This window comes from Peromyscus maniculatus, chromosome 7 (assembly GCF_049852395.1).
Source record: "Peromyscus maniculatus bairdii isolate BWxNUB_F1_BW_parent chromosome 7, HU_Pman_BW_mat_3.1, whole genome shotgun sequence".
Taxonomy (NCBI): domain Eukaryota; kingdom Metazoa; phylum Chordata; class Mammalia; order Rodentia; family Cricetidae; genus Peromyscus; species Peromyscus maniculatus.
The window spans coordinates 34813102-34824549 of record NC_134858.1 but is presented as its reverse complement, the minus strand read 5'-3'; the positions used below and the strand labels follow the sequence as shown (position 1 = coordinate 34824549).

The 11448-nt window shown below is 41.9% G+C and overlaps 1 protein-coding gene across 15 annotated transcripts in view; it reads right to left on the bottom strand.

Annotated features, from left to right (window-relative positions):
* Positions 1–11448, bottom strand: part of Msantd2 (Myb/SANT DNA binding domain containing 2) — a 34956-nt gene that overhangs the window by 3460 nt on the left and 20048 nt on the right. For 5 of the 15 annotated variants that reach the window (XR_013052700.1, XR_013052697.1, XR_013052698.1 and 2 more), the window contains one exon: positions 3671–7155. Coding sequence is in view for 10 of the 15 variants with exons in the window: in XM_076576044.1 (XP_076432159.1) it covers positions 7099–7155 (57 nt within the window). In the remaining 5 variants the exon portion in view is untranslated. Of the gene's footprint in view, positions 1–1992; positions 2054–3288; positions 11354–11448 lie in introns of those variants that run through there. The other 10 variants (XM_076576040.1, XM_076576039.1, XM_076576041.1 and 7 more) reach the window with 9 other exon arrangements.

The window sequence follows — 11448 nt, the reverse complement described above, 5'->3', positions numbered from 1 at the left end:
CCCATGAGTCTGGCTTAGAATCTTCCACAGTGACCAAGCAGGCACCTACATGAAAGCACTGGATTCCTGGGAACTATTCCTCTCCTCAGGAAACATGAAGGTACTCACTCGATCACTTACACTATTTGATTGTGATGCTTTGTGAGGCAGATATGTACCTGGGACAATACTTGAAAAGAAAATTATTTTTCACAGCCATCAAATTGTTTTAAATTTTCCTTCTCTTAAAGTTTTGTATGTGTGAATGTGTGTTTGTTGTGTGCACACCTGTGTATGCATGTACAGAAGCCAGAAGAGGACATGAGTATCCTCCTGTGCACACCTGTGTGTGTGTGCATGTACAGAAGCCAGAAGAGGACGTGAGTATCCTCCTGTGCACACCTGTGTGTATGCATGTACAGAAGCCAGAAGAGGATGTGAGTATCCTCCTGTGCACACCTGTGTGTGTGCACACCTGTGTGTGTGTGTGTGTGTGTGTGTGTATGCATGTACAGAAGCCAGAAGAGGACGTGAGCATCCTCCTCTGCCATTGTCAGCGGTATTTCTTTGAGGTGGTGTCTCTCACTGAAGCTGGAGCATTAATTTCTTGAGTAGGGAGGCAGCTGCCAAGCCCAGAGATGGCCCTGGCTCTCTCCCTCAGTGCTAGCTTTACAGGTGAGAACACGACCATGCCCAGCTTTCTTACACAGGTGCTGGGATCTGAACTGCCATCTTCATGCTTTTACAGGAGGTGCTCTTAACCACTAAGCCATCTCTCCAGCCCTTACAATGTCTTATTGACCTCAGGCAGGACTACATTTAGGAGACGGAGTTGAGGGCAGAGATTTTTGTTCATTTTGTTCACTGAAATATCATAATGCTTTGCATACAGCAGATATTTACAAAAAAAAAGTTAACGGAATGACTAGGTGAGTATTTTTTGTGAAGCATGGATCAGTTGATTAACTAACCCCACAGATGCTGAGAGGGAGAGAACAAAACCCATCCCATGGCCCAGATCGAGGTTATTTTTATTTTATTCAACACTTCACATTATGAGCACTAGTTAGACACTGCAAGGAATTTCAGAAGTACTAAACTGAGAAGTAACTGGCCTACTGGAAGCTCTTTCAGAACCTCGCGCTCCTAGTTGAGCTGGCACCCAGAAAAAGAGCAGCAGAGGACACAGCATACCAAAGAGTGCCACTGGCCTCAGTACGAGGGTATTTCAGAAGCTTGGAGCAATTTGGCACCATAGTTATTTGAGTAGTCCCTGAGAACTGCCTACTTCCTGGTTTCTGAAGATCCAATGCCAAAAAAGTGCCAGGGTTTAAGGCTAGTGACAAGTGGCAGCTTGTCTCTTCCTGTCTCTCGAACGTCAAGATCAAATATGTGGAATGCAACACACAAGGCATGGGTACTACGAGTTCACGGTTACCAGAAGATGAGTGAGCAGTGCTCTTCACTTAGCCCCAAATTTTAGCTTTTCTTTTTTATGGCTTCGGTAAGGAACTCACTTGAAGCCATTTAAAAAGAACTGTGAATGTAACAGATGGTATTAAACTCTCAGGGGTAAGAACAACAGTTGGGCCAGTGAGGGGCTCCATCCTGGACCTCCTCAGTCCTTCCTCCAGGAGCTGTTTTCCACACGCATAAGTAAGTCGGTCACCTAAGATCTTAATTTCTGATTCTCAATATTATAAAGAATTTAAATGCTCCTTTGGCTTTCTACTGTTCCACCCAGTGCCATTTAAACTCAAGTCCTTGTGGCTCATCTTATCTCTTAGCAAGCACGTCCATACAGGGAAACACATATTTTCATGTAACATTTTTTTTCCTTCTTCCTGAACATAAAATTAGGCATTTCAGGTCCCCAGTGGTAGAAAGAAGAATGAGCAGACATGCTTCCATGGTGGTAAGGCTGGAGTTTCTACAGCATGCCTAGGTACCCATGATCCTCCCAGGTCACTAAACTTAAGACACGTTGGTACAAAAAACAAAACATCTACTTACTGTGCTTCTTCAGAAGACTCTTGTTTTATTTTTAACGTTCTCTTTGAAACTGGCATTTCATCTGAAAAACAAAGAATTTTGAAACATATTTTTGTAAGTGGTGGCATACATTTATGTGGATAAATAGCTCTATATACTGCCCTCTACCAGACTTAAAAATATAACTTTATATAATGAGATGCAAACATTTATATGCAAGATCAGAAACCAGGCTCCCCAAGTATAAAATTCTTCAAGGTCACCAGTGGATTTCAGGCAAGGAGCTTAAAGCTTAATTTCACTGCAAACATGATTTTAAAAGAACAAGAATGAAAATGACTCTGCTCTATTTAGGCTTTTCTACATAGGTTTTACAGAGTAAGTAATTACTCTCCCAAATACGAGGATCAGCATATTCTGCATGTTATTTTTTCTCAAGGTCTGGGTGATTTAACTCTTCACAGCAAACAGGGTCATGAGACACTGCAGCAGTCTAGGCCTTATTCTTCTTGTGAGATGGAACGGCAAGATCATTTAGCATCTATTCTTATTCTTCCAATCTTCATTTTCTTACATATGGCTGATAATCTTAACAATTGGAGAGCCTCTTTCTTTTTCCCTTCCCATATTTGGGAGAAGTTATAATAGTATTAATAGAAAATAAGCTAACAGTCTGCCCCTTTTCTTTATTTCTCTGTCACTGGGCAAGATTTCTGTAATTTTTTCCTTAAGGAAGGGAAACAAATGTACACAGCCAATCCGGCCTGCACTTTCTCAGAAGTCATCTGAGCACAGCACACGGGGAGGCCATTTACTCCTGACTTACTCATCACACAACCTGCTGCTGATGCACACGGGCTACAGCTAAAACCGGACCAGTACTTCCCAAGTAAGAGTGGAAATGGGAATACTTGACATAAAGAGATGCAACAAAATCTACATGTATCTTCTCAATGCAGCCACTCAAATGTCGATTTACAGGAGCTGGACCAAGATTAGTGCTCTTGGCAGAAATCTTAGAGCTACAAAGAGCAGGATACTTTGAGCTGCAGAAGATTCTGTCAGTGAACCACCTTGTATGACTCAGATTAGGAATTCTCCTATCTTCAGGGAGCTGAGTGGTACCCAAACCACCAAGTAACCAATACCAAGCACTACTTGGCAGTTCGATGCTAAGCCAAGGATGCGCACATTGGCTCAAATAGTTTAGCAATATGCCTTGTGCTGACAACACTAGAAGCTATCAGATACCAGTGCACATACCAGGTATACACACGCACGCACGAACGCACACAGCACATGCATTGGTGTTCTTACCCAATTCCTGATCTGTTGGGTAGCCATGGAGATCCTGACTGTGGTTTCCCCAGTCCTCCTGTGAATAGTCCTCCATAGTGCTGCCATCTGACTCCAGCTCCTGGTACAAGCCACTACTGTTAATAAGTACAGGCTGGCAGGGCTGAGCATCCCATCCTCCCTGACCAAACACCTGTTCCAACTGTTCAAATGTGTAACTGCTCTTTCTTTTCCCAACACCATGTTCTTTCACCCGACTGTAACACCTGCGAAGGGTCTAAGACACAAAGTCTTTTGTTATTCCTTTAAAGCTGTACTTCCTCCTCCAGATACGGACCACAGATATTAATTACTATCAGACAGACACAGACAGACAAACAAAGACACATTGTTACAGGAATGCTAGATTTCAAATTCATTATTATATTAGAAAAATACTAATTTAGCATTTACTCAAACATGTTATAATTCAAACAATTATTTTGCAATTATCAATTAAAACAACAAGAAACATTACAACATTATTGCATGTACCCATACACATACTTTATGCCCCCTCCCCCATTTAAAAAGGGTAAGGGGGAGAAAAAAAAAGAAATACCAGCCAGCCAATAGGATGCACACCTGCCCCAGGAGAGAGCTGTGGTGCCCAGAATTTGGAAGACGTGAGGGAAAGAGGACAGAAAGAAGAATTCCCCAAGTGAAGAACACCTTCCTTACCCTTGGTTAAGGAGTACAGGGGAAAACAGTTGCCTAGACAACGTAGCTAACAAAACAGGTCTCTACAGAGTCTGTGGTCCTCACTAACTCACTCTGTCATGGTAAAAACTTCTACAATTTAAGCAGAAATCAAATCAATAATGTCCTAAGTCTCCAGACTCAAACACAATGACCAAGAAGTAGTACATTAATTCCTACATTTTACTAGTCTACCAAATGAAACTGCCAGCTAAACAAACCAACAAACAAGGCCAACAGTCTCTCTTCGGAGGTGAGGGGAGTTACCTCACTCTTTCTGTCGCTCGACACACAGCAAATAAATACCATCTCCAAGTTCAAGGACAAAATCTGGGGAACATTGCTGCCTGTTCGACTCTCGTTTTTTGTGGTCTTGTTTCTATTACATATTTCAGACTAGCCCAGTTTCCCATATTTAATGGTACACACCTTATGCTCTTACTTGACCCATCAAAAGATAAATCAAGGACTTTGTCGTCTCAGCTTAAAAATCCAGTCACCTTCAGGCTCTACTGACTCTGCCTTCCTTCCCTCCTTCTAACGACTCTTCTACTTTATGGGGTTCCACTCAGAATTTTCTTGAGACAAAATCCCCTTTCCATGGTGGCTCCTAAATATTTTCTAACTTAACTGTTAAAACTAGTTTATCGCTAACTAGATATTATCAAGACTGTAAGATTCTCCTAAAGGAGAAGTTGCCTTCCATAAGCTAATACATGATCTATCTCACCAAACGAAAACAAGTCTGAGTCTTTAGGGCTCTCCATGAGTGCAGTACCTTTAAACCACAGCTGACAATCTGCAGACACTCCCTCAAAGACTCTTTAACTCTGTTCCTTGAGGCCAGAAATCCAAACAGGCAAAAAGAATAATAAAAGCATGAGACATGATCATCTCCCTCAGACAGAGTCACCCTCCCTGGAGCCTTGAACCCCCAAACAAGCATCTCACGTTCACAGCATCTCTCCCACCACCTCAAATGATAATACCTTACAGAACCGGGGCTTCCCATAGACCCTTTAAAAATCCTCTCAGCTTTCTTTTTGCAACAGAGAATCATGACCCCATAGAACAAAACTTTCTAGAACAATCCAGAAACATAAACTTGGAAAATGTGTGTCATGGTCAAATCTCCCAACGGAGAGAAGTGCTGCAAATCTCACTTGACCCTGCATATACTCCCCTTTCCCAGCACCCTCTGCCTCCTCAGAGATCGGAATTTGAATCGCAAACAACCCCTGACAATTTATTTTTATCTTACAATGTCTAGTTTCTGCCTCCAAGAACACCCCAACCACTCCACTCCATTCCTAAGGACTGTAAATAGAGTCCCAGTCCTGTCCCTTTCCCCTTCTGAGACCATAAATGGAGATGGAAAGCCGACCCTTCTCACTGCTTACTGGCTGCCTACAGAACAGCATTCGGAACACCCAAGTCCAGCTGACTGGCTGTCACTGGGTTACTCCAGAAGCCAAGGAACAAAGCTAACGTTTCCTTTCAAGAAAGGTGCCACACTTGTGAGAAGACGCCACACTCGTGAGGAGGTGACATGGGCACAAGCAAGTCTACCCATTCCTTCCTATATTTGCAAGCATTTATTCTCTTGATCAAAAATAAATTTAGCAAATTGTGATAATATACATGGGGAGGAACCAGAGAAACGATATTCTTCAAAGCCCACCAAGTTGAGCTTATCATTTCCTTTGGTTGTGTAATTGTGAATACTGAAATCAGCCATCTCTGACAGCTCTACACACCTCTTAGTTGCAGTATACACCTGTAACACATGTTTACAGTGTGCTGATATCTACCAGGTGTTTCGTAATGTCTAAAACCATAATAATCTGATATACTGAAATGACATTAAAAAAATTTCCAAATCAACTTCCTCTCTTTCAAAATACAAATACATGTAAGCAGTACCTTGTAGGTCTAATAAGTACCCCAAACTCAAGAACAGTCTGCTTAAACAGAGCACATCCACTAAGATGGTGGGGGTGAGGGGCTGACTCAAACATCGGCTTAACTGCTACCCTAAGACCCACTGGGATTCACTTGAGGGCTTAGACATAGATAAAAAGGACATTTGGAGATCTTCCAATTCTTACCACCCACAGAAAAGATTATACAATACATTATCCTCTAAATGCTTAATCAAAGCATATAATTAAAAGACTGGGCGGCTGTATCAACAATCCTAAATAAACCAACTAAAAATGCTCTCTAAATCAGGCATCATGATGCTCTAGAGTCCAGGAAAATGAGGCTGCAGCTCCCATTTGAGTCAGCCACCAATCCAACAAGACACACCATTTGGCTTTCTTGGTGAACCACGGCCTACTTCAACATTTAAAAAAATCTTCCTTCACTTTCTTCATTTACCTCAATTTAATTTCTAATTAGAAAAACTTAAAACTACTAAAGGCTATTCTACTAAAAGACAATAGTTAACTTCCTTACTGTGAGAAATCTCTCTGGTAAGTTGACTGCATGCTTTCATCTCCTCTCTGGTGGAGGGGCTGTAAGACTGTACTATCCACCCAGACAGAGGTCATGAGGAGGTAAGGAAATCTAGACAGAACTAAGCAGGGTAACAACTTCAGGGGGCCAAACCAGAGCTGTTCCCAGTACCTGATTCAGAAACTCCAGGTGAATGCTTATCAATCCACCTTAGCAAACGCTTGGTTTCAGGACTACGAACGGACAAGGACCAGAGAAAAGGCTTGAGGGGTGCTCCACTACCGAAGCAGGGTGAAAAGCTGGCTGACAGCAACAACTGATAGGACAGAGTGAAAGTCTCGCCAGAGCTTAAGATAAAGGAAAAGGAAACCGGAGAATAAAAAGATGGCATTCATTGTGGATGAATGCACGGGGAGTCTATGGGGAGGAGGGCAGGTAAACAGAGGCAGGAGCTTTAGATTGGCAGGGTTGGGGTTGACGGCAGCAATGCAGAGAAAGACCCAGGGTTACAGTACACGTAACATTAAATACAGTGCACAATGCAGCTATCTTGCCAAAGTAAGTAAATCCAGCATTGGGTTGTATAAGCAGAGGAATCACATGTAAGCTATGAAGGTGGCTCTTCCTCTCTATTCAGCACCGGTGAGGCCACAGCTGGAGCACAGCATTCAGTTCTGGGCATCGAACCAGCTACAAGAGAGGGAAATTGTAGAGTTCAGAAAAGGGCAAATCAAATACCGAAAGGCTTGGAAAATAAGATCTACAAGCAGGGCCAGTGGCTTCAAAGTCTGTCCTGGCATTATTAAGTTACTAAGGGTGAGACGGAGTTTTTTACTTCAGTGTCCTCTAATCCTGCTCTTGCACTCAGGAAGTGGGAAGAGCTAGTTCCTCCCTGGTTGGGGAATACGGAGGCAAACTACATAGCTCATCCAGGCATAGGCCAAGATTTCTGCTACTGGCTCCACACTTAACCCACTTCATTTAATAAAAGTCACTATGACAAAAACCACTGTTCTAACAGAGCCGAGAGCAAGTGGAACAGAGTATGTGATGAGGAGAAGCAGTAATCCGTCACAATGGCGGTATAAACCTGCTGTTTGGAAAACACGGGCTTCACTGTCTAAGATGTCAGGAGAAACCAAGTGCACCCGCGGGGGGGACAGCTCCGTCAGAACAGCAGGAAACGGTGGGAAAGAAAGAACAGCAGGGCACGGTTTTTCAGATGCAGTTGTCCAATGGCCACACTGAACATACCCAGCAGCCACCTGAACAGGACAAACCCAAAACTCCTCTCACTCAAACGCTTAAGACAAGTCCTCAAAACTCATAAACACCAAGAGATGGGGAATTACACAGGAAATGAATCTCCAAAAACTGGTTTTCTTATAAAAAGTGTCAAAATAACACTTCAAACTGGGCATGGCAGTTCACATCTATAATCCCAGCATGCAAGGCAGAAAGACTGCTGCAAGTTCAAGGCCAGCCTGGTATACAGGGAGACATTGTCTCTGGAAACAAAACCACCAAACTAATACCTCTAAGACAAATGAGTAGTCTCTGTAAAATAGATTTATTTCCTTTAAACTCCTATTATAATTACTACTAGTGGCTCTTAACAAAGGCAACAAAAAACAAAGTTTAATAAAAACTCAAAAGGTTCAGTGGAATACTTGCCTAGCATGTATAAGGCCTTGGGTTCAATCTTAAGCAACACACACACACACACACACACACACACACACACACACACACACACACACACACACACACACACACTAACATCTAGGGGCTGGGGATGTAACTTAGTTGAAAGAGTGCTTGCCTAACATGCTAACAGTAGCTGGCACATGCCTGTAATCCCACCATTGGGAGACAGAGGTTGGGTTGGAGAATCTCTTCTGAGTTCTAGGCCAGCCTGGTCTACATAGAGCTCCGAGACAGCCAGAGATAGAGAGGTCTGTCTCAAAAAAAAAAAAAAAAAAAGAAAGAAAGAAAAAAGAAAAGAAAAATAAAAAAAATCAAACCAATACAAAACAAAAGCATAAATTTGCAATTATATCTTTTGACATACAATTGCAAATTTGGGGGTAGAAAGTACCTAAAACAAAATCATTTGGGCAAAAATCTTAGTATTTATCAGACTGGGTTTCTGTACACTGATATCTAGCAAACTGACTTTCCAATTGACTAAATCCTTTAAAAACAAACAAACAAAAATAAGAATAAGAAAAAATATAGGAAAGTTTTGTCATTCCCCACCCCACGCCCCCACCATTCTATTGTTAAGAGAAAGCTTTGTCAAGTAAAAACCTTCTGTTCTAAACCCTTTGCTTTCCCTTTTTCCATCCAGGAGAGTCCTAGCTTATCAGGGCTGTGGATCCCCTCCTGAGGGAAATGTTCACATTACCAATGTCACACCATCTCTGAGGAGCCCATAGACCTCTGCTTCAAAGCTGCTGTGCACACCGGCTTTCTTCTATAAAGAGCGTGGTAGGTATTAGGAAGTCTAAGATAAGCAGACTTCATTTGTATGACAGGCTTCGGAAGAGATTCTAAAGACTGGCACAACCAGCGCCGGCAGGTGAGGGCTTCACCGCCATACATGGTAAACTGAGTGTAATCCTCAGGGCAAGTCTCACTGTGTTGCCAAGGCCGAACTCAAAATCAAGAGATTTCCTCACCTCAACTTCTCATAAGCTGGAGCCAAAGACATGCTACATAGCACCCAGATCTCCTGTTTTGTTTTGTTTTCCAAGAAATTTTAGTAAAGCTCACAATAAACAAATAAGTAAATAAAAACAAAAGAGAACAGTATCTGATTCAGAAAAAAAATATCTTATTGCTTGGTTTCTCAATTCATTTTAATCAATTATTTAAGTAAAAAAAAAAGTATCCCAGATGTGGTGGTGCACACTTGTAATTTTAGCACTAGAGAAGTAGAGGCAGGAGGATAGAAAATTCTGGGCTATCCTGGGCTAAATAGCCAGACCCTACCACAATAAAACAAAAAGAATGTACAAAGATCTCACTTTACTTGTTTGTTTGTTTTTTAAGGCCCCTTTTTTTTCTATGAAAAGCAACAATTTGTTTCTCTGAAGTGGCAAAAAGCAATATTTTAAAATTCATTCATTCTGGAAATACAAGGTCAGTCTAGGCTACTTAAGATCCCATCTCAAAACAAAACTAAAGAACTCCAACAAAACTGGCAGGTACTATGGAAAAGCTTGGCAAATGCTATATATGCAAGATTGGGAATGGACTCTCGGGCATGCTAGGGAATCACTTATAATGGAGCCTGACTTGGAAGGGAACGTTGAGCAGGGTGTGATATCCATATGGGATGGTACTCCGGGAAAAGCATCCCTCTAAAGTTGTTACATCAGCATCTTTTCCCAAGTGTTTGTTTTCTCAACACTTCACACTTGAGGCTCTGACTCCAAGTGGTATTCCAATAACATTAAAATTGTCACTAATTTACTAATAGGTGATAACAAGGCTGGAGGCACATTCACAAAAGCACTTCTAGCATAGCAGAAAGAAACATTCCTCCCCCCCCTTTTTTTAAATGTTTATTTATTATGAATACAGTATTCTGCCTGCATGTGTCCCTGCAAGCCAGAAGAGGGCACCAGATCTCATTACAGGTGGTTGTGAGCCACCATGAGGTTGCTGGGAATTGAACTCAGGTCCTCTGGAAGAGCAGCCAGTGCTCTTAACCACTGAGCCATCTCTCCAGCCCCATTCCTCCCCTTTTTAAAGTCTCCACACGGGACAGAAGAAATGGCTCAAGGGTTAAGAACACATATGGTTCCTGAGGAGGACCTGAGTTTGATTTTCAGCATCCACATCAGGAAGCTCACAATAACCTGTAACTCCAGCTCCAAGTGATCGGACACCCATCTGATCTCCTCAGACACATACACATAAGTAAACAATAACACAATATTTAAAACGTAAGTCCCCATACAAACACTTTATATTATGATTCCATAATCATGTTACTCCTCTAACAACAAAAACCCAAATAACAATAAAAATCCTGACCAGCTTTTATTGTAGTAACATTACCTTGCTGCTGAAACACAAAAGTGGGCTCTACTCATTCAAAGTTTACAAGTGAAACCACCGGATCAATGAGAAGGCTCATCAAGGAAAGATGCTTGCTCAAGAGGCCTGGCCACCTGACTTCCATGCCCAGAACCACACAAAGGGGGACAGAGAACCAACTGCAGAGTTGTCCTCTGACATCCACAAGTACTGTGGGGCACACCCAGAAAGTTTTTAAAAATGAACAGAATAGTAGGCCACTTAATCCCTTTCATATGCTGTCCACATGATTATCTCATTTTGAACTTGTTTTCTTTCTTCCTTCTTTCGAGACAGTTTCCCTGTGTAGCCCTGGTTGTCCTGGAACACCTTGTGTTGACCAGGCTGGCCTCAAACTCAGAGATCCGCCTACCTCTGCCCCCTAAGTGCTGGGATTAAAGGTGTGCATCACCACCGCCAACTGTACTTGTTTTCTTACTGGAAACTACAAGTGTTTCCACTAGTAAGTTTATGTATTTATGAAATCAATCCTGACATCCATAAGAGCTCACCTAAAAACTTAAGCTACTAGAATCCCCCATCAAGACATCTACCCCATGGCTGGAGAGATGGCTCAGTAGTTAAAAGCACTGAATGATCTTGTAGAGGACCCAAGTTCAATTCCTAGCACCCACATGGAGGCTCTCCATTGACTATAATTCTAGTCCCAGAAGATCTGATGTCCTCTTCTGACCTCTGAGGGCAACCAGCACATATATGCTGCAGATATACAGGCAGGCAACACACTCATACACAATTTGAAGATTAAAAAAAAATAAAAGGAAAAAGAAAAAAAGACTTCTAGGCCTAAACATTAAATCAAGATTTAACCAGTTCTAAAAATGTAAAAAAAAAATTTTTTTGTATTTACATGGTATAAACTATAAACTGCACGAG